The sequence below is a fragment of the Engystomops pustulosus genome, chromosome 1 (genome assembly GCF_040894005.1).
Source record: "Engystomops pustulosus chromosome 1, aEngPut4.maternal, whole genome shotgun sequence".
Taxonomy (NCBI): domain Eukaryota; kingdom Metazoa; phylum Chordata; class Amphibia; order Anura; family Leptodactylidae; genus Engystomops; species Engystomops pustulosus.
The window spans coordinates 12,956,503-12,980,708 of NC_092411.1; the positions used below are offsets into that span (position 1 = coordinate 12,956,503).

At 45.6% G+C, this 24,206-nt stretch overlaps 1 protein-coding gene across 2 annotated transcripts in view; it reads right to left on the reverse strand.

Annotated features, from left to right (window-relative positions):
* Positions 1-16,186: 16,186 nt before the first annotated feature.
* Positions 16,187-24,206, reverse strand: part of LOC140116933 (O-acyltransferase like protein-like) — a 103,468-nt gene continuing 95,448 nt past the window's right edge. Inside the window, exons 11-15 of one of the 2 annotated variants that reach the window (XM_072133366.1) lie at positions 23,041-23,154; positions 22,731-22,857; positions 22,418-22,604; positions 16,971-17,113; positions 16,187-16,498 (exon numbers count right to left, since the gene is read on the reverse strand). In XM_072133366.1, the coding sequence (XP_071989467.1) occupies positions 16,400-16,498; positions 16,971-17,113; positions 22,418-22,604; positions 22,731-22,857; positions 23,041-23,154 (670 nt within the window). In that variant the 3' untranslated portion in view covers positions 16,187-16,399. The remainder of the gene's footprint in view (positions 16,499-16,970; positions 17,114-22,417; positions 22,605-22,730; positions 22,858-23,040; positions 23,155-24,206) is intronic. The other variant, XM_072133374.1, reaches the window with a different exon arrangement.

Consider the following 24,206-nt stretch of genomic DNA (forward strand, 5'->3'; position numbering starts at 1 on the left):
GCACGGCAAGATATCAGCATATAAAGAGTCATACAAGGGGTCATAAACCCTGAGTAAGGCCGTGGTCACACGTACCGCTAGGCGTCCATTCATAAAGCAACGCTAGCGTACAGGGGAGGTCCTCGGCCCGAGCGCACATGTGTTTCCAGGGAAGCGCATGCGATCGGCTTATCAATCGCATGCGTTTACCTGGAAACGCAAGTGCGTTTGGGCCGGCGACCACTAACGTTGCGTTATGAACAGACGCCTAGTGGAACGTGTGACCGTTGCCTAATTAAAACAGCAATTAAAGGGCATCTACCACCAGGATGAAGGATTGTAAACCAAGTACTGACCTACTGGTGTGTGTCCCCTCTGGCAGGATCTGCTTTTATTTTAGCTTTTTTATGCCCTGGTTTTTGCTACAAAAAAAAAAATGCTAAAAATTATGCAAATTGGGGCACATTTATCACACGTTGGCAATAAGCGTGCCAGCAAATGATTGTGCCCACTGGATCTCCGGCTTCCTGATAAATCCCAGTGGGCAATTCTGACGCACTGCAGCGGCGTGGCACTTTTACGTCAGATCTGACCGGGCGGTGCACAGGAACGCCAAGTGCTTGCCCACTGTGCCACCGTCCGTTTCCCCGTCCACCCCCACTTACAGACGAGTTGGCATTACGAGGGGAAAAAGGGTGCACATTTCAGGCGTATAAGCACTAATAAATGTGGCCTTTGTCTGCAGCTCTAATTCTTGACTATTTCTGTATCTCCCAGTTCTGTAGATCACAGAACCACAAACCTGATTTGATCTAAAAGATGAGATTCTTATCTTTAACATGACACCAGAAACACAATGGGGCTCATTTACTAAGGGTCCACGCTGCACTTTCATCGGACTGTTCGCCACTTTCGGGGATTGCATGGCTTGGACAGGTATTTAACAGGCGTTTGCGCTGGGATTGTGTCGCGCGATCTTTTTTTTGGCAAAATTGCGCTGCTTCCATGAGACACAAATCGTGGGGCGGTGCCGTCGGACGATCCGACTGATTCGCAGGATTTAAGTTTCAAATTGTGTTGCAAGCCCAAGCACTTATATGCACCAGGAAGAAGGTGAACTCCGGCGGACCTGTGCGAGGAAGCGACACATGCAGGATATCGGGCGCACGATCTTAGTGAATCGCCGCACAGTGCATTATAGTCGGAAAATGCACATTCGGTGAACTCCAGGGGGAATGTAAGTAAATGCGCCCCAATAGATGGAACATAGTGTCGTCTAAAGTGAAATCAGCCCTGCACCCGCTAAACTTGACTCATCTCAGGTAAAATATGACTCTTCTCTGCTCATTGTTACATTACTTTACAGGAGATGTCTTTTATAGGTTAACAGAGGTGATTTCATATAAACAAGGGAATTCTAGAAAGGACAAGATAGTTTAATTCTAGAAATGGTAGTAGTTTAGTGTGGCGACAGGTTCTCTTTAACATAGTAATAAAAATGAGAGTGTGATGTCTGTGGTGAGTAACACGTGTATAGTCTGTTTCCTGTTCCAGTGTATTAGTGATGTAACAATTCTCCTTGTATATCAAGTTGCCTATATGTAAAAGTTCCAGGTTTAAGAACACACAACTTCAGACGACCCCTAATTCTAAACCACCACCGCGACCCCTGGTGATGCCCACCGGATGCCGGGAATTTACTGAACTTTAGCTCCAGGCTGCACTGATCATCTTTAGCGTCATCAGAGTTGGTTTCAATGAAGATTTATTGTTATTTCTTTTTGAAAATTCTTTAGTCACGGGGACAAAAAATAATTATCCGGAGTTACACTTACAAACTATACTAGGTCCGACCTTAAAGGAAATCTCCCATCAGAATCCATCCTGATAAACCAGGGACATTACTCATAGATCCAGGCACCAGGACTGTGGTATCTGCTTATATGTGTTATCCATGGCCTCCTTCCTTCTAACATCAACTTTAAAAATTATGCTAAAGAGATTCAGAGATCCTCCAGGCTGTAGCTTTACAGGCTGTTACACTGTTCAGAAGCACTTACCCCTCCCGCTGTATGAGATAACAGTAGGCAGAAGGAGGGAGAAGTGCTGAAGGAGGGAGGGGAGACAGTGTAACAGACTGTGAAGCCACAGCACTGAGGGGCTCTGTTAACAATCACTGAGCCTTTCTGACTCATTAGCATAAGTATAAAAGTTGGTTTTAGAAGGAAGGAGGCCATGGATAACAAATATAAGCAGATACCACAGTCCTATGATCTATGGGTAATGTCCCTGGTTTATCAGGATGGATTTGATAGATGGCAGCATGGGCATAACTACAGTGAAAGCAGCATCTGGGGTATTTGATGTGTATTGGGTGTATGCTTTATATGTGTATATGTGTGTTTATATGTATATTGGGGGCCCAATTCAGAAGTCTTCTATGAAGCTCACCCTAGTTATACCCCTGGGTGGTAGATTTCTTTTAAGAACAAACCTATAGAACCTTTCTTGTATGTAACATGGGGACTTCCTGTAATATGTTTAGTTTGGGTCCATACATACACATTGGTTACTAAGAGATCCATGTATCCAGCGCTATAAGCGTAAGATCAATTTCTGCTACTGAGCCTCACAGATACATTCATATTATTGAAGATTCTTATTTGACAAATGAAACATAATATCCAGACACAGAAATAAATCCTCCTCGAGCCTCAACGTAAAGAAGGTGCAAAAAGCCGTAACAATAATAACATTGGCGTCTGTGATATTACAGCGGAGAACAATGACTAATGTTCTGTCCATAGAAAGGTTACAATGTTTCCGATATTCTGTTTACATTTCATACAATTTCTTCGGTGTTTGAGAAGATTTTAGCGCTAAACTGTAATTATTACCTTTCTCAAAAAAAGGTCAGTGTAATATCAGTGATATCGCAGGTAAGTAGGTCTGACATCCACCATTCCCTGCAGAGGAGCCTCGCGCTGATATTTGACCAGTCTGAAGATCACATACTGATAGTGCCGGCAGGAGAAGAGGAGCGAATGACCTTTCAGCATTTTATTATTATTATTTAGTAATATAGTACATTCAAGTTTTATGTCTTATAGTCCAGGAAGGAATCTTTGAGAAAAAGTTTTTTATTAGATTTTTTTAATTTATGCTAGGAATGTGGATCCCCACACCTATCTGCTGCAGCTCCAGTAGTGAATAGAGTAGAGCTGCAATACCACTCGTAACCTGTACACAGAGAGGGAGCAGCTGCCTGTTCTACTTATCCTCTCTGTTTTCATCCCACAAAGAAAATCCAGAAGCAGCCAGAACCCGAGACACATGAAGAGGTATGTAAAAAGTTGTTATAATTCATTTTGATTTATTCTGCATTATTAATATATGGTCATTTAATTTTAAAAGGTAAAAGGAAATCTACTATTAAAGTCTATTTTGATAAACCAGGGACATTACTCATAGATCCAGGCACCGGGACTGTGGTATCTTCTTGTATTTGTTATCCATGGCCTCCTTCCTTCTAAAATCAACTTTCATAATTATGCTAATGATCTGGGCACAGTGGATGTTAATACTCATTTAGGCAATCAGTCTACCTGTCATTGATATGATGGCTCCCCTATAAAGTGAAAAAAAATAGAGAGACTACTGAGCCAGGCGCCTGAAGGGCTCTCTCACATTGGCATTGCTGCTCAGCTTTGCGTTGTGTCTCCGTTTTTCTTATGTTCTGTCTCCGTTTTTCTTATGTCCTGTCTCCGGTTGCGCGAAAAAACCTAAAGGCTTTACATTGTTTTGAAAACATTACACCTGGTTTTTCAGCCTCATCATTAAAAAAAAAGAAGATGGTTCATCAGTTTTTCTGTGCGGTCCCATAGGGGCTCATTTACTTACCCCCTCCCACAGAGTTCATGAAAGTACATTGTCCGTGTATAATGCCCTGTGCCGCGATTCACTGAGATCATGGGGGTCATTTACTAAGGGCCTGATTCGCGGTTTCCCGACGTGTTACCCGAATATTTCCGATTTGCGCCGATTTCCCCTGAATTGCCCCGGGATTTTGGCGCACGTGATCGGATTGTGGAACATCGGCGCTGACATGCACGCAATGGAAATTGTGAGGCATGGCCGAACGAAAACCCGACGGATTCGGAAAAACCGCCGCATTTAAAACAAAAAATGTGTCGCAGAGCTTGCACTTACCTTCACTAGGAATAGGCCGGTGAACTTGAGCGTGTTCCGATGCTTTTCAGCGCAGCAGCGCCACCTGCTGGACGTCGGAGGAACTGCCTTAATAAATCCCGTCCGGGCCCGAATCCAGCGCAGAGAACACGAATGGACCGGGTAAGTAAATCTGCCCCCATTTGTCCGATATCCTGCATGTGTCGCTTCCCCGCTTCGGTCCCCGGAGTTCACCTTCTTCTTCCTGGTGCATGTGCTTTGTGCTTTGTGTTGCGACACAATTTGAAAGTTAAAAGTCGTGCTCAGTCTTCAGATGGTTCATCTGAAGGCATGCCCCCCCGGCCCATTTCCGTTGTATGAAAGCTGGCGCCGCTGCCTGTGGCTCATTGTAACGTATAGTGTGCAGAAATGCCATATACTGCAATACAGTTGTATTGCAGTTTATGGCAGGAACGATATGACCATCTGGGGTTAATGTACCCTAGAGGGTCTAAGAAATAGTGAAAAAAAAAATGTAAAAAAATGTATAAAATATTAAAAGTTCAAATCACCCCCCTTTTCATAGAACTGATATAAAACATAATAAATAGTAAAAATCTCAGACACATTAGGTATCTATCAAAATATAAAAACGGTTATAACCGGCGGTGACCTCCGAGACGGGAAATGGCGACCAAATGTCCAAAATACGACTTTTATACCTTTTTACATGACATAAAAAATGTAATAAAAAATTATCAAAACGTCGCACAGTCCTCAAAATGGCAGCAATGAAAATGTCGGCTCATTTTACAAAAAATTGCCCCTCCCCCAGCCCCGTGCACCGAAGTATGAAAAAGTTATTAGCGCCAGAAGAAGGCAACATTTTTTTTTCTTTTTTGTACACATTCGGTTTAATTTTTGAAAATGTATGAAAACGCCATGAAACCTGTATAAATTTGGTATCAACGCGATCGTACTGAACCAAAGAATAAAGCTGAGGTGTTATTTTTGAGCGCAGAGTGAAAGCCGTAAAAACAGCCCACAAGAACGTGACGCACATGCGTTTTTTTTTCAGTTTTTCCACATTTGGAATTTTCTTCCTGCTTCCCAGTACACGCCATGTTATAATAAATAACATCACCGGAAAGTAAAATTTGTTACGCACAAAATAAGCCCTCACACAGCTCTGTACACGGAAAAATGAAAAAGTTATGGATTTTTGAAGATGGAAAGCGAGAATTGAGCGAAAATACCCTGCGTCCTTAAGGGGTTATAAATAAGTTTTATTGCTTTGATTAAATACTAAGAATATACGTTTCAACATCAAATTGTCTTCATTAGGTCAAAAAAGCACAACGACCAAAAACAGGACAGACTCCTAGTTAGTTGTTACTAGTTGAATAAATAAATGAATGAATCAATAAATACATAATGCATATAGTGGTGAGAATACATAAATGGATACATGTATATTGTATTATATATACAAACATATATACTAGCTGTAGCTCCTGGCATTGCCCGGGATAGTAAATAACTGCTCTTAGCTATAACAAAATAGATTGGGTTAACAAGAATATGTATCTATAGACTGTCTCTGTCACTGACACTGTCTGTCTCTGGCAGTCTCTTTCAGTGACTGTGTTTTGAACACTCTCATTCAGGCGACTGTCCGTGTCTCGGCCACTCTCTTTCCGGAGGCTGTCCGTGTCTTGGCCACTCTCTTTCCGGCGGCTGTCTGTGTCTCGGGCGCTCTCTTTCCAGCAGCTGTCTGTCTCAGACACTCTCTTTCCAGCGGCTGGCTGTGCCTCGGGCACTCTGATTCCGGAGGCTGGCTGTTTCTCGGGCACTCTCATTCCAGCGGCTGGCTGTGTCTCCGGCACTCTCTTTCCAGCTGCTGGCTGTGTCTCCGGCACTCTCTTTTCGGCGGCTGTCTGTGTCTAGGGCACTCTCATTCCGGCAGCTGGCTGTGTCTCCCGGAACTCTCTTTCCGGCGGCTGTCTGTGTCTCGAGCACTCTCATTCCAGCGGCTGGCTGTGTCTCCGGCACTCTCTTTCCAGAAGCTGGCTGTGTCTCCGGCACTCTTTTTCCGGCAGCTGTCTGTGTCTCGGGCACTCTCATTCCGGCGGCTGTCTGTGTCTCGGCCACTCTCTTTCCAGCAGCTGGCTGTGTCTCCGGCACTCTCTTTCCAGCGGCTGGCTGTGTCTCGGCCACTCTCATTCCGCTGGCTGTCTGTGTCTCGGCCACTCTCTTTCCGGCAGCTAGCTGTATCTCCGGAACTCTCTTTCCGGCGGCTGGCTGTGTCTAGGGCACTCTCATTCTGGCGGCTGGCTGTGTCTCGGGCACTCTCATTCCGGCGGCTGGCTGTGTCTAGGGCACTCTCATTCTGGCGGCTGGCTGTGTCTCGGGCACTCTCATTCCGGCGGCTGGCTGTGTCTCGGCCACTCTCATTCTGGAGGCTGGCTGTGTCTTGGGCACTCTCATTCTGGCGGCTGGCTGTGTCTCTGGCACTCTCTTTCCGGCGGCTGGCTGTGTCTCCGGCACTCTCTTTCCGGCGGCTGGCTGTGTCTAGGGCACTCTCATTCTGGCGGCTGGCTATGTCTCGGCCACTCTCTTTCCGGCGGCTGGCTATGTCTCGGGCACTCTCATTCCGGCGGCTGGCTGTGTCTCGGCCACTCTCTTTCTGGCGGCTGGCTGTGTCTCCGGCACTCTCATTCCGGCGGCTGGCTGTGTCTCGGCCACTCTCTTTCCGGCGGCTGGCTGTGTCTCCGGCACTCTCATTCCGGCGGCTGGCTGTATCTCGGGCACTCTCATTCCAGCGGCTGTCTGTGTCTCGGCCACTCTCTTTCCGGCGGCTGGCTGTGTCTCAGGCACTCTCATTCCGGCGGCTGGCTGTGTCTCGCCACTCTCTTTCCGGCGGCTGGCTGTGTCTCCGGCACTCTTTCCGGCGGCTGGCTGTGTCTCCGGCACTCTCATTCCGGCGGCTGGCTGTGTCTCGGGCACGCTCTTTCCGGCGGCTGTCTGTGTCTTGGGCACTCTCATTCCGGCGGCTGGCTGTGTCTCGGGCACTCTCATTGTACATATGTATTGAGAGCTGGAACAGATGTACAAGGATTTTATGGGTGAAGGTCCTTTTTGGTATCAAATTTGGTGGGTGGTTTGGATGACTATAAGCCCCCTAGAAGGCTTGGGCCCCGGGGCTGCTGCTCAAACTGCCTGTATTATAATCCACTAATTATAATAATAAGAGGATGATATCCGGCAGCATGTAATGTCCAAATATATCAAGGTGCATACATGAATGTAAACTATACAAAGTAAAACTTGATGGTAATGATGTTTTTAGTGGAGAAACCAGCAGAAAGGGAAATGTATTTGCTGGAGAAAAAGTTCATTGTCTATCAAATAAATGCAGTGATGAATTAATGAGATGAAGAAATAAATAAGTAAATGGATAGAAAGTAAACCAGTGATGGGCATCAATTGCAGTAGTAAGTAGGGTATTGGGACCTTACCACATCTCAGGGATGGAGTAGCATGTGCCCCAGTGTGTGTGTATGTGCAGTAAGTAAGGCAAGTCTTATATAGGTGCATGTGTGTAGTGTGTGGCGCTGTCCTAGGGGATAGGAGGAGGACGCACATGAGTGCTATTTACTAGTGACTGCCTTACTGAGGCGCATATACAGTGGCACCACACACACTACTCCATTCCTGAGATGTGGTAAGTTCTTAATGCGCTGCTCACCACTGCAGTTGATTCCCACCACTGGTTTATTACTGGTTCCCCTCTCATGGCCTATATATCTTTTCTACAGATGTAGCCGATGAAACTTTTATTTCTGCCTCCACACCAGATAACACCATGCATTCATTTGTTATTTACCTACCTGCAACCTCACCAATAATACATTTTTAGCATCTAATATAGACAGGACTTTTCATTGTAGGTCAGATGACATTTTTTCTATCCATTTACTTACCATATATACTCGAGTATAAGTCCAGCATTTCCATTTTTGTGCTGAAAAGGCACCACATGGCTTATACTCGGGTATATAAAAAAATAAACTCTTTACTCCCCTTTCAGACATCCCCCCCACAGGTCCTCTTCTTGATCCCAGCCCTCCATAGTGACAGGTCCATGCACGATAGCGGTGCACAGACTATGACATTGGCAAAAGGTTGACGTTCAAGTAGTGGACTTGTGGGGCTGGGGGGGGGGGGGGGTGGCCTATGGATGCATCGGAAAGGTGAGTACAGAGTTTATTTTTATGTGCTGGGCAGAGGGCTGGCTGGCTATATACAGGGGCCTGGCTGACTATCTACTGGGGTCTGGTTGGCTATATACTGGTGCAGGCTATATACATCAGCTGACTGGCTATATAGAGGGGACTGGCTGACTATGTAAAGGGGACTAGCTTGCTATATACAGAAGGCTAGCTAGCTATATACTGGGGGCCAGCTATATACATCATCTGTCTGGCTATATAGAGGGGAATGGCTTGATATATAAAGGGGACTGGCTTGATGTATACTGGGGGCCGGCTGGCTATATACTGGGGACTGGCTGGCTATATACTGGGGACTTTCTGACTATATATAGGGGACTGGCTGGCTTTATACAGGGGACAGGTTGGCTGGTACAGGGGTTGACTATACAGTGGGTTTAGCTGGCTGGCTATATACAGGGGGCAGGTTGTATACTGGGGCGGGCTGGCTGGCGATATACTTGAGGCAGGGGGCTGAATAGCTATGTACTGGGGGGAGGCTGTGACCAATGCATTTTCCACCCCAGGCTTATCCTCGAGTCAATAGGTTTTCACAGTTTTTATGTGGTAAAATTTGGGGCCTAGGGTTATATTCGGATCGGCTTATACTCGAGTATTTCTTCATCTCATTAATTCATCACTGCATTTATTCAATAGACAATAACATTTTTTTTTCCAGCGAATCAATTTCCCTTTCTGCTTCTTTCTCCACTAACTTCTTCATTACCATCGATCTATACTGCATATATTTTACATTCATGTCTGTACTTTATGTATTTGGACAAGTTTGCTGCCGGACATCATCCACTTATTATTATTACATATTATGATATTTCTTATTTTATTGTATGGCAAGAATATTGATATTTATACACAAGCTGCCTATCCTTATATATATATATATATATATATATATATATATATATATATATATATATATATATGTGTTTGTGTGTGTGTGTGTATATATATATATATACATATATATATAATTTTTTTTAAATTATTTTATTTTTTTTTGTTATTATACATTTGTCCATTTATGTATTCTCACCACTATATGCATCATGTATTTATCGATGTATTTATTCAGCTAGTAACAACTAACTATGAGTTTGTTTTGTTTATGCTTTTGTTTTGTCCTTTGCATATATAGTGTTTGTGCCTTTTTGGCCAATTCGGTGCTGAAACGCGTTGCTTTACTATTTTATCCACTCAATAAAACTTTAATTACACCTTCAACTAATTTTCTCCTCATGTTGCTGCACTTAGGATATGTGTGTCTTTATGTTAGAACCAAAAGTTGGCGAAGCTGTTCTGCAATCCAAATATCCTAATCCCATCTCCTGGACTTCTCTTGTGCTGTACCAGCTCTCTGGAATTCGCTACCTCAGACCAACATGTCAAATCCCCATGGCTAGAACTTCCAATAAACTCTATTTTTAGGAATGCCTTTCACACCACCTGAGGGGACCCACTTTGGCCATTGATAATAATAATAATTCTTTATTTATATAGTGGACACAGATTACGCAGCGCTGCACAGAGATTGCCAAATCGGTCGCTGTCCCCAATGGGGCTCATAATCTTATCAACCTACCAGTATGTTTTGGAGTGTGGGAGGAAACCGGAGGACCCGGAGGAAACCCACGCTAACATTAATGACCTCCTTGGACATCACTTCCTGTCCTGGACCACAGAAAAACAACTAAGCTATCTGAGAAGGCCAATGATTGGCAGAAGCAGGTTCCCTGTTCCCAACCTGCACTTCTGGCTGGTCAGAGGGGCTGAAGACCAAAAGAACTGGACCAATACAGAATTGCTAATCTTTTTTTTCCCTTTGCACCCATACGCCAGCCCCCAATGATGTTTTCAGAAATCCCTCTAATACATAATCAAATTAAAGGGGTTGTCCGGCAATTACTGATCATGGGGTCTCGGTGATGAAACCCCCACGGATCACATGAACGGGGGTCTGTTATACCACTAATTTCTATGGAGATCGATGAGTGTGGTGACGAGTGCGGCAGTGCCTTTTCCTGTGGGAGCCCCATCATTGAGACCCCTACTGATCAGCAAGTAAGGCTGTATCCTATGGATAGGGCCTAACTTGTTATCACTGGACAACCCCTTTAAGTATCCTGGGTTGAGTGTCACTTTAACATTCTTTACAATTATTTTTGGCACAGTTATTTGCGGTTGTAATGGCTGTTCTGTTACAGCTTTATTACGTTACATTTTGTTATATTTTGTTGCTTCTCCTTCCCCAGAATTTACATTCTCCCTCTTATCACTAATTTTCGGGGAGTAAAGTGTTCTCCTTGCTGCCTGAGCAGTACTTTATCGCTGTAGATTTAGTGTAAGTGCTTTCTGGAGACACTTTGGAGCGGCTGTAGTTTTGCTATGGATACAGAGAAGCAGACCCTGGATGTGCACTTTATTAGCCATTCTGAGTAATTGATACTAAATGTGTCATTAAAAAAGGACATTATACCTTGAAATGGTGGAGAAAATACAGATTTCATGGGCTGTATCATTGTGGGAAGCTGCATCAGGGACAGAGCAGATACTACTGTTCAATGTTGGACCAGAGACTCTTATTCCAGAGGGACGGCAAAAGTCAATCCCAAATCCATATACATGTTCTGGTCCAGAAAAACCTTTAAATATGTTATTTTAACTTCAGTTCACAGGCAATATGATATTTAAAGGAAACCTGCCGTTTTAAATAACCCACCCAAAATAAATACTTCATTCAAAACTATGATTAAAAAGAATTGCCCTTTTCCCATGTAAACTTATACGCAACTCACCTGATGTGAGTCCAATTACACTATGTGAATCCTGCATATTAAATGTTACTTGCATTGTTCTGCCTCCTTTCTCCTTATTGACAGGTCTCACTGCTAGGACAGGCTGCTCTATGGAACATTGAGCGAGAGCTCTGTTACACTATTGCCCCCATGTATGTATTTGATCACATGAAATCACAACAGCCTCCTTGGACTTCTACACCTCCCCATCCTCCATGGAGGCAGCTGTGATTCCGTGTGCTCAGAGACATACATAGTGCAGACGTTGCAAATGTAACAGGACCTTAGATGACATCACCCTGCTCACATGACATTAAAGATAATCCTGTTGGGCCAATTAACCCCCAAAACGAAATATATTTTTATATATAGGAGAAGAAAGCGTGTCAGCTACTTGTGTAGCTGATGTCTGTGTCTCTCACCTGTGTATAGCAGAACATGTCAGGTAGTTGTGTAGCTGGTGTCTGTGTCTCACACATGTGTATAGCAGAACATGTCAGGTAGTTGTGTAGCTGGTGTCTGTGTCTCTCACCTGTGTATAGCAGAACATGTCAGATAGCTGTGTAGCTGATGTCTCTGTCTTTCACCTGTGTATAGCAGAACATGTCAGGTAGTTGTGTAGCTGATGTTTGTGTCTCTCACCTGTGTATAGCAGAATATGTCAGGTACTTGTGTGGCTGGTGTCTGTGTCTCTCACCTGTGTATAGCAGAACATGTCAGGTAGTTGTGTAGCTGATGTTTGTGTCTCTCACCTATGTATAGCAGAACATGTCAGGTACTTGTGTTGCTGATGTCTGTCTCTCACATGTGTATAGCAGAAAATATCAGGTACTTGTGCAGCTGATGTCTGTGTAGAACATGTTAGGTACTGGTGTAGCTGGTGTCCGCATCACACCTGTGTATAGCAGAACATGTCAGGTAGTTGTGTAGCTGATGTCTGTGTCTCTCACATGTGTATAGCAGAACATGTCAGGTACTTGTGTAGCTGATGTCTGTATCTCTCACATGTGTATAGCAGAACATGTCAGGTACTTGTGTAGCTGATATCTGCGTCTCACACATGTGTATAGCAGAACATGTCAGGTACTTGTGTATCTGATGTCTACATCTCACACATGTGTATAGCAGAACATGTCAGGTACTTGTGTAGCTGATGTCTGCGTTTCACACATGTGTATAGCAGAACATGTCAGGTACTTGTGCAGCTGATGTCTATGTCTCACACATGTGTATAGCAGAACATGTCAGGTACTTGTGTAGCTGATGTCTGTTTCTCTCACATGTCTATAGCAGAACATGTCAGGTACTTGTGTAGCTGATGTTAGTGTCTCACACATGTGTATGGCAGAACATGTCAGGTAGTTGTGTAGCTGGTGTCTGTGTCTCACACATGTGTATAGCAGAACATGTCAGGTACTTGTGTAGCTGATGTCTGTGTCTCACACATGTGTAAAACAGAACATGTCAGGTACTGTGTAGCTGATGTCAGTGTCTCACACATATGTATAGCAGAACATGTCAGGTACTTGTGTAGCTTATGTCAGTGTCTCACACATATGTATAGCAGAACATGTCAGGTACTTGTGTAGCTTATGTCTGTGTCTCACACATGTGTATAGCAGAACATGTCAGGTACTTGTGTAGCTTATGTCTGTGTCTCACACATGTGTATAGCAGAACATGTCAGGTACTTGTGTATCTGATGTCTGTGGCTCTCACATGTGTATATCAGAACATGTCAGGTACTTGTGTATTTGATGTCTGTTGCTCTCACATGTGTATAGCAGGATATGTCAGGTACTTGTGTATCTGATGTCTGTGTATATCACATGTCTATAGCAGAACGTGTCAGGTACTCGTGTATCTGATGTCTGTGTCTCTCATGTGTATAGCAGAACATGTCAGGTAATTGTGTAGCTGATGTCTTTGTCTCACACATGTGTATAGCAGAACATGGCAGGTACTTGTGTAGATGATGTCTGTGTCTCTCACATGTGTATAGCAGAATATGTCAAGTACTAGTGTAGTTGATGTCTTTGTCTCTCACATGTGTATAGCAGAACATGTCAGGTACTTGTGTAGCTGATGTCTGTGTCTCTCACATGTGTGTAGCAGAACATGTCAGGTACTTGTGTAGCTGATGTCTGTGTCTCCCACATGTGTATAGCAGAACATGTCAGGTACTTGTGTAGCTGATGTCTACGTCTCACACATGTGTATAGCAGAACATGTCAGGTACTTGTGTAGCTGAAGTCTGTGTCTCTCTCATGTGTATAGCAGAACATGTCAGGTACTTGTGTAGCTGATGTCTGTGTCTCACACATGTGTATAGCAGGACATGTCAGGTACTTGTGTAGCTGATGTCTGTCTCACACATGTGTATAGCAGAACATGTCAGGTACTTGTGTAGCTGATGTCTGTCTCACACATGTGTATAGCAGGACATGTCAGCTACTTGTGTAGCTGATGTCTGTCTCACACATGTGTATAGCAGAACATGTCAGGTACTTGTGTAGCTGATGTCTGTGTCTCTCTCATGTGTATAGCAGAACATGTCAGGTACTTGTGTAGCTGATGTCTGTGTCTCACACATGTGTATAGCAGAACATGTCAGGTACTTGTGTAGCTGATGTCTGTGTCTCACACATGTGTATAGCAGGACATGTCAGGTACTTGTGTAGCTGATGTCTGTCTCACACATGTGTATAGCAGAACATGTCAGGTACTTGTGTAGCTGATGTCTGTCTCACACATGTGTATAGCAGAACATGTCAGGTACTTGTGTATCTGATGTCTGTGTCTCTCACATGTGTATAGCAGAACATGTCAGGTACTTGTGTGGCTGATGTCTATGTCTCTCACATGTGTATAGCAGAACATGTCAGGTACTTGTGTATCTGATGTCTGTGGCTCTCACATGTCTATATCAGAACATGCCAGGTACTTGTATAGCTGATGTCTGTGGCTCTCACAGGCAGCAGATAAAGCACAAGCTCTAGCAATGTTTTACTATACATTACACACAGACACAAGAAGAGGGGAAATGGTTGCAATCACTTTCTCTCTCCATGTGCCTGGGCTCATTTACATAATAAACCAAATATGATTTTAAAATGACTTGGATGGAATCCTCGAGATGCTCTACTAGAGTTAGTCACTAGGACCTGATGGCAGGTGTCCTGTAAGTGCTGAATGTTGAGAAGAGGCATGGGACATGGGGAAGGGTAGATGGGAGGAGCCAGCCAAGCAGGATACGCCCCTTCTGAAGCCAGGCATGATAACATAAAGTTGATTGATGCGGATGTAAGGGAAAACATTTTTAGCTAAAAAAGGTTGGCATTTAGTAAATCAAACTGTATGGGCACCTGTCACTAGCTGTATTTGTGAAAATATGGTGATAGGTTCCCTTTAAAGGGCATCTGTCTGGTCCAAAATGCCTCCCCCACCAGTAATAGTGTCGTCTAGGATCCGTTAATAGGAGCAGAATTATACCCTAGTTATTACAAACTGAGGAAGCAGAGGAGATTGTCATATGTTTACAGATATGTAAATCAACATAAAAGTGCAATGGGGGCAGACCAACTGTTGCGCTATTCACATGACCGAATGGGGGACGTATGTACGGCTGCAAACTTGCAGCTGTAGATAAGTCACCCATAGATGGCAATGGCCTCACGGAGCGATGCGGTACTGCACACATGCTGCTCCATACCACTCATGTCCTATCATTCCCCGTGTTAAGGGCCGTGCGCAATGGATCTCTATGGAGAGGGGAGGGGTCACTGGCCGTGGCCGTGCGGGCATACGTTAGTGTGAATGTAGCCTTAGCCTGTTCTTTTAGTTCTATCTTTTCCCCATGCACATTATGCCACCAGGTGCCTTAGTTGTCCATGGGGACATATTCTGGCTGCACATACATTCCAACAACGGCTGTCTGAAAGGGCCTTAGTCTGAGATTGCGTTTCAGCTTAAGTTTGCATCATGCCCTCCTCAGGCAAATCTGGCACATCATCTCGCGATTACAGCAGTCTGGCGATGTAGTCTGGACCGCCCCCTATAACAGCAGTCTGGCTATGTAGTCTGGACCGCCCCCTATAACAGCAGTCTGTCTGTGTAGTCTGAACTGTCCCCTATAACAGGAGTCTGGCTGTATAGTCTGGACCCTCCCCTATAACAGCAGTCTGGTTGTTTAGTCTGAACTGCCCCCTATAACAGCAGTCTGGCTGTGTAGTCTGGACCGCCCCCTATAACAGCAGTCTGGCTATGTAGTCTGGATCTCCCCCTATAACAGCAGTCTGGCTGTGTAGTCTGGACCTCCCCCAATAACAGCAGTCTGGCTGTGTAGTCCGGACCCTCCCCTATAACAGTAGTCTGGCTGTGTAGTCTGGACCACCCCCTATAACAGCAGTCTGGCTGTGTAGTCTGGACCGCCCCCTATAACAGCAGTCTGGCTATGTAGTCTGGACCGCCCCCTATAACAGCAGTCTGGCTATGTAGTCTGGACCGCCCCCTATAACAGCAGTCTGTCTGTGTAGTCTGAACTGTCCCCTATAACAGGAGTCTGGCTGTATAGTCTGGACCCTCCCCTATAACAGCAGTCTGGTTGTTTAGTCTGAACTGCCCCCTATAACAGCAGTCTGGCTGTGTAGTCTGGACCGCCCCCTATAACAGCAGTCTGGCTATGTAGTCTGGATCTCCCCCTATAACAGCAGTCTGGCTGTGTAGTCTGGACCTCCCCCAATAACAGCAGTCTGGTTGTGTAGTCCGGACCCTCCCCTATAACAGTAGTCTGGCTGTGTAGTCTGGACCACCCCCTATAACAGCAGTCTGGCTGTGTAGTCTGGACCGCCCCCTACAGCAGCAGTTGTTAATAAAAGCCATCATCTGTTATAATCAGGGTACAGTTGAAGTTCTTTACTTGAGAACTGGATATTTGTTCCAAAAAGTTATGAATTATTTTCCAGAAGTTAAATTTGCTTTTGTTGTGCAATTTTTTTTTTTACATTCTCGACCTAATACTTGAGGTTCTTCAAAATTAGTGATACAATAGTAGAGACGGGTGGCGGATGTTGTCTTTTAGGATTCGTTGTTCATTGTTTCTTCCAAGGTATAAATCCATGAACGTATGGCTCACTATAATCCTCCGATACATTGTGTTTTCTCCATAAGCTAAATCTGCATCAACCTTTGGAAGGGTATTTCTACCAGAACTGTCGAAAGTAGAGCAACGATGAAGGTCAAAGCGCAGTGTCCAATGAAGAGATACAACTAATGGAAGGAAAACATGGGAGATCCTTGGGTTAAAGTTGTTCATTTCAGGCTAAAAAAAACTGTTGGAATATACCACATCTATACATATGAAACCCTGAGTGATTTTATCCTCAAGTGAGTCCAAAAAAGGTTGGCATCTGCAGGACCTTTGGGGTCCTTTTTATGTCAGAACATAGTGATACAGCTTCATGGGCTGTTACACTGTCTCCCCACACACCTACTCCCTCAGCACTCTCCCCTCCCTCTGCCTACTGTGATCTCACACACTTCAATAGGTGGAAATGCTCCTGCACAGTGTTACAGCTTGTGAAGCAGGTAAAGCCCATTATTAGCATAATTATAAAAGTTGATTTTAGAAGGATGGAGGCAATGGATAAGAAGATTACCACGGTCATGGTGTGTGGATCTTTGAGTAATATCCCTGGTTTATCATGGTTGATTCTGATGGTTATTATTAATGAGCACTCACCATGTTGAGATCCTGATAGTGAAAAAGCTCCTCTTGGAGGCCAGCGTAAAAGTAGATAATAATAGGATGGACCAGATAACCGGCGTAGCTTATCTTAGATAGGAAACCCCATACATCGAAAGACAGCAAAGTGGTCACTATACCTGGAGGGAGAAAGTGGAAGCCATTTATTACAATCTGCCCTGTAGAGGGCGCTGTAATCTTGTGTGGGGGCTGCCTGACATCTCTCTGGACGTACAAAATGAGATTGTTACTGACAAAGTAACAGCACCAGATATTCTACAAGGGAATCTCTCAGTAGGAACCAGGTAAAACTACTAATTAGACCATTGTGTATGTTCTTAGTAGCAGCAGGACTGTTTCAAAATTCAATTTGCCGAGTTTGCTGAATTTTCCATCAAAAAATTCAATGGGTCTGAGCAAACGGCAGGTGTCACACGTGAGCTGCCAGTGGCTGACATCAAAGTTACACAGGGGAGTAAAAAAATCATTAATGGCTTTTCTCTGTTCATACAGGCGGTCTAACATATGGAGGCTGGAATTCCAATGGGTGGAAACATCGCATATCAGACTATGTTGGGGGAGGCCAATCTGATGCTGCAACTCGAGGTGGGTGTGCTTTGCTTTGTAAGTATGGCTGAAGTGCATGCACAGTGTCTGATTTTTGGTGCATCGGCGTCGGCTTGCACCAGACAGAAATCGTGGGGCCGGCCATCAGACAACCTGACGGATTCGGACAACGCGCAGGATGTAACATTTAGAATTGTGTCGCAAGACATGCACCGGGAAGAAGCAGGTGAACTCCGGCGGACCTCAGCGGGGAAGTGACGGATGCAGGACCGAGTTCTACCTTAGTGAATCGCAGCAGTCCCGAATCCTCATCAGACAACATACCGCGGGATCGCGACAGGAAGGGTAAGTAAATCTGCCCCCATGTTCCTCCCATTGTCTGTCACCATGGTTCCGATTTGCAGTTGTCGCGGAGAAAGCTACACATTGATTTCTTGTTGCATGACGCGGAGCAGTTCCTCCCCTGTGTGACTTTGTTCGCCCAGGCAAACCAGGCGTAGAACTGCGTGACATCGCTGTGCCCTGCACATGTGGTATGATGGAGCAGCACTTGTGGAGGCTGAGGTGGAGGTGGCGCAGGAGCAGCAGTTTGACAACGTGGAGGAGAAAGCATTATCTCCTGTTCAAGTTGTTGGTGTGGCTGGGCAAGAAGCGCATTCACCCGGTGGGCTGTAAAAGACATGTACTGGCCCTGACCATAGTTACAGCTCCACACATCCGCACTGCCGTGCACCTAAGAAGAAACTGATAAGCTCAAGGACTGGCCCACCTTCTGTTCTACATACTTATGAAGGGCTGGCACTGTTTTTTTTGGAAAAAAATTTTTGTCTTAGAACTCTCTACCTCGGTTCAGCACAAGCCATTAGTTCTTTGAAGGGTGCAGAGTCCAAGACTTGGAAAGGGAGGGACTGCAGTACCAACAACTTGGACAGGAGCACGCTCTGCTTCTGACCTTAGGATGGCTGGACGCATACAGTTGTCTCTTTGTAATCGCCTCGTTCAACGACTGCTGGCGCCATGCGTAGCGAGGAGCAGGAGTTTCTGGACTGGGAGATGATGTCAAAGACAAACAGCTCGCTTTAGCAGAGGTGCTGGAGCCTTGACTGGCTGAAATGGCATGTGTGCCACTAGGTGCTGTTGGTACAGTGGCAGGATGGACCCCCACATCTCTTCCATGTTTCTCCCAGGCCATTGGATGGTGACGCTGCATGTGTTGATGCAGGGCCGTGGTGCCAACGTTAGCTCCCTGGCCACGCTTCACTTTCTTCCCGCAGATTCTACATATACACACGTTCGGCTCCTCTGGTGTCTTAACAAAAAATTGCCACACCGCCGAGATGGTGATTTTACCGCCAACACTCTGCACTGAGTGACTACTAACGCCGCTGCCTCACGGAGCCCCTATGCCACTGCTTACTTGGACCTGCGAAGCGGGTTTTGTACCCCGCGGCCATTTGGCTCCCGTCCTTGTACTGCTGCCACCCTGCTGACTCACGCCCACGACTTGCTGCCTACTTTGCAGCCTGACGCACAAGCTGACACACTCTTCTCCCAACGATGATGAAGCCCTTGCTTCACCGGGCTTCCAAGTGCGATCGGCTACATCATCATCGATTTGTTTCCCTGTCACTGCTACTCTCCTCAACGGTCTCAGTATGCACAGCCTGACTACTTGCAAGTGCAACATAACTTCCCGTGCCACTCTCCACAACTCTACTTTCTTGCCTACTTCACAAAGCAGCGGATGTCTGCCCCAACTCTTCAATGCCAAGCAGCTGCTTACTGTCCTCAAACACTTCGTCCTCGCTGAATAGTGGCGCTGAGCCTAGACCCCCTAGTAGATCTCTGGCTGAGGGAAATGAACAGGACAGAGGCTGGTTGAGGACAGGTGAGGGTCGTTGACCTGCTCCTGGGCCATGCCAACTAATTGTTGTATCTGACAAACCCACGGACTCTTGGCTGGGGATGTCAGATGTCATTTTGGAGGCAGTGGCTGACCGAGTCAACCAATCAAGAACCTTTGCATTTTTAATCAACACACAGCAGCTAGATGAAATCGGCAGTTCTGGCCTCACAGGGCCCTGTTGCGACGTCCCCTTACTGTGCTGCCACCTCTGCCTGCTCCACCTGCCACCTCTCTGACTGTCAAAAATCACTCTAGCAGCTAATGAGTACAAGCAGCTGGACGCAATAGACAGCACAAGCAATGTGAAATGACGGCACTGCAAGAGCTTACAGTCTATGAGGATGAGGGGGGTGACACAAAAGCTTACAGTCTATGAGGATGAAGGGGATGACACAAGAGCTTACAGTCTATGAGTATGAGGGATGACACAAGAGCTTACGTTCTATGGGGATGAGGGTTGACACAAGAGCTTACAGTCTATGAAGATCATGGGGTGACACCAGGGCTTACAGTATATGATGATGAGGGGTGACACAAGAGCTTACAGTCTGAGGAGGAAAGATGACACAAGAGCTTACAGTCTATGAGGATGAGGAGGTGACACATGAGCTTACAGTCTATGAGGATGAGGGGGTGACACGAGCTTACAATCTATGAGGATGAGGGGGTGACACAAGAGCTTGCAGTCTATGAGATTGAGGGGTTGACACAAGCTTACAGTATGTGAGGATGAGGGAGTGACACAAGAGCTTACAGTCTATGAGGATGAGGGGGTGACACAAGAGCTTACAGTCTATGAGGATGAGGGGGTGACACAAGAGCTTACAGTCTATGAGGAGGAGGGGGTGACACAAGATATTACAGTCTATGAAGATGGGGGTGACACAAGAGCTTATAGTCTATTAGGATGAGGGGGTGACACAGGAGCTTATAGTCTATGAGGATGAAGGGGTGACACAAGAGCTTACAGTTTATTAGGATTAGGGGTTGACACAGGAGCTTACAGTCTATGAGGATGAGGGGGTGACACAAGAGCTTACAGTCTATTAGGATTAGGGGTTGACACAGGAGCTTACAGTCTATAAGGATGAAGGGGGTGACACAAGAGGTATTAGAGCTTGTATAATGGTCCAGCCGTTCTGTATAAGGGAACAGTATGAAATAATTTAATAAATAAAAATTCTGCTGCTTGATCCAGTCATCAGCCGCCATCTTATATACAAAGTCCAAGGTGAATGTGACTGCAGAGAAGCCTGGAGCTTGGTATCTGGTGTTTGCTGGATAATAGACGGGAGGAGAGAGTTGAAATTTCATGCAGTTAGTGAGTGTGATAGATCTGTCCAATAGATGGGTTTTAAGAGCATGTTTGAAACTTTGGAGGTTTGGTATTAGTCTAATAGTCTGTGGTAGGGCATTCCAGAGAATTGGTGCAGACTGAGATGAGAGAGAAGAGATAGAGAGGTGCAGCATTATTCAGAGCTTTTTGGATGAGATTGACTATTTTAAACTGTTTTCAGAAGGAGACTGGCAGCCAGTGCAGTGACTGGCATAAACTGGAGGCATCCGTGTAGCGTTTGGTCTGAAAGATGGGTCTGGCTGCTGCATTAAGAATAAATTGGAGAGGAGAGAGTTTAGTTAGTGGAAGAGCAATTAGTAGGGAGCTGCAGTAGTCTAGATGAGAGTGAATCAGAGCAACAATAAGCATTTTAGAGTCCTGAAAATCCCCAAGACAGGGGCCCTGCTGCCTCAGGGTAATAGTGACCCCCACGGATTGAGTTGGAGAGGTCAGGGTTGGGTTTGTGAGTAGACGGTGGAAAGACAAGGGGGCACATGTACTTACCCGGTCCTGTCGCAATCCCGCGGTGCTTGTCTGACGAGGATTCGGGTCTGCCGCGATTCATCGGATTTCCCGAATTTTTCCGTTTTGCGGCGAACTCCATCAGGATTTTGGCGCATCAGCGCCGGCTTTCACGTGACAGATATTGGGGGGCATGGCCTTCGGAGAACCCGACAGATTCTGAAAAGTCGCGGAATTTAAAAAACAAAATGTGTCACAAGATCAAGCACTTACATGCACCGAGAAGAAGCAGGTGAACTCCAGCGGACCTCGGCGCAGTAGCGACACCTACTGGATTTCGGGCGCACGACCTTAGTGAATCCTGGCAGAACCCGAATCCACGTCGGACAACACGCCGCAGGATCGAGACAGGACCAGGTAAGTAAATGAGCCCCAATGTTTCATGAAAGAAGATGACAGGATGTTAGAGACACCAGAGAGACACATGCAGACATAAAGATGGGTATCATCAGCATAGAGATGATACTGGAAACCAAATCTGCTAATGGTTTGTCCGATTGGGGCAGTATAGAGGGAGAAAAGAATAGGACCCAGGACCGAGCCCTGAGGAACCCCGACAGAAAGGAAGATGAGAGGAGAGAGATCCAGAAAAAGAGATGCTGCGGTGGGAGAGTTAGCAGTTTCAGTGGAGAGCATAGAACGGAAACCTGATTGTATAGGGTCAAGGAGGGAGTTATCAGAGTGATAGCAAATTAGTCAAGAATAGACCAGACGTTCCAGGAGTTTGGAGATAAAAGGGAGATTAGAGACTGGTTGGTGGTTAGCAGCATTGGATGGGTCCAGTGAAGGTTTCTTCAGTAATGGCGTAAGAACTGCAGGCTTGAAAGAAGAGGCATTGACACCAGAAGAGAGAGAGAGGTTGAAGATGTTAGTGAGGTGAGAAGTGACTGCTGGGGAGAGACTGTACCAGATGTGAGGGGATGGGGTCACTGATGCAGGTAGTGGGGCGAGCAGAGGAGAGGAGCCCGGACACTTCTTCCTCTGTGACCGGCTCTTAGGAAGCGATCAAACAGGGTGAAGTACCGGAGGGAAGGTGTCAGATCCATAATTGTCTTGATAGTAAAGCGCCATAGTGATACGTTACTATAATATAAAGCCATAATAGTACTATACCTCCGTATCCTTCATGGCACAGAATAAAGATCAAACCAAGAACCACAGCCCACAGAGTGCGGTAAAGCCCTTGGTAAAGTGCGGCCATGACGGAGTAAGAGCTCTGGGTGTCATCTAAAACAAAAGCCAGCGATATGACTGTGAGCATGAGGGCCAGGGCAGAGATCCATCCCAAGGCGGCTTGTGTCTATAGGAAATACATAAGGCAACATCACTAATTCACAGACTAATCCAGAGCATATAAAGAAATCCGTTCTCTTCAGATCAGAATTCACAATACAACCCCCCAAAACTGAAATCTGAAATCTCTTACCCTGTTCTTAAAGTAAAGACTTTGCTTCCCGACTAAAAGAATGGCAAGAATCATCCCGACAAGGAAAGGTCCGTATCGGCAGTAGGGTTTTACGTAATATTCCGCCCAATAATTCTTCCGACACTGGCTGCGGACAGAGATTATAATAATAATAAAACTAATTCCGTTATTTATATAGCGCCCACAGATTCTGCAGCGCTGTACAGAGCTTGTGTTATAAAATGCTGTAAAAGCAGCCCAAAATGCTGACAACACACATCAAGCACAGGATCCGTCATATCAGATATGAGGGAGGGGGGGTGTTACTGACCTGTCACATTTCGGGTAGCGAATTGGAAGTTTTATAAAGTACGAAATTAAGGTGGTGGTGATGACAGAGGCGGCACAGGTCAATGTCACGACAGCAATCATGACGCGCTTAGCTCTGCACAAGAGGACAAGGTTAATGAATTTCTTTCTAGTGGTTACAATGTATCAACATCTTGTGATTCCTCAATGAGCGCCCTATTCTTATGCAGTGGGGAAAATAGTATTTAGTCAGCCATGGATTGAGTAAGATGAGAGAGGCCTCTAATTACATAATAGGTAGAAGCTCAACAAAGTGACAAAATGAGAAAATGAATCCAGAAAATCACATTGGGGCACATTTACTTACCCGTCCCGCCGAGATACCCAAAGTGCGTAGTCCGACGCGCTTAGTCCGAATCAGTCAGGTTGCCCAACGGCCACTCCCCCAATTTGTGTCACATGAAAGTCGCCGCAATTACGCCAAAATCCGACTGCGTGTGCCAAAAACCCCAGTTAAATGCTTCGCAAAATGGTAAAAGTCGGGAAGCCCGGCGAATATGCGGTCTGCGAACCCTTTTTCTCAAAGACCTGTAACTTCTTCTGTAAAAGGATTCTCTGTCCTCCCCTCATTACCTGTAGTAATGGCTCCTCTGTCCTCCTCTCATTACCTGTAGTAATGGCTCCTCAGTTCTCCCCAAATTAACTGTAGTAATGGCTCCTGTGTCCTCCTCTCATTACCTGTAGTAATGGCTCCTGTGTCCTCCCCTTATTACCTGTAGTAATGGCTCCTCTGTCCTCCTCTCATTACCTGTAGTAATGGCTCCTCAGTTCTCCCCAAATTACCTGTAGTAATGGCTCCTGTGTCCTCCTCTCATTACCTCTAGTAATGGCTCCTCTGTCCTCCCCTCATTACCTGTAGTAATGGCTCCTGTGTGTCCTCCTCTCATTACCTGTAGTAATGGCTCCTGTGTCCTCCTCTCATTACCTGTAGTAATGGCTCCTGTGTCCTCCTCTCATTACCTGTAGTAATGGCTCCTGTGTCCTCCCCTCATTACCTGTAGTAATGGCTCCTCTGTCCTCCCCTCATTACCTGTAGTAATGGCTCCTGTGTCCTCCTCTCATTACCTGTAGTAATGGCTCCTGTGTCCTCCCCTCATTACCTGTAGTAATGGCTCCTCTGTCCTCCTC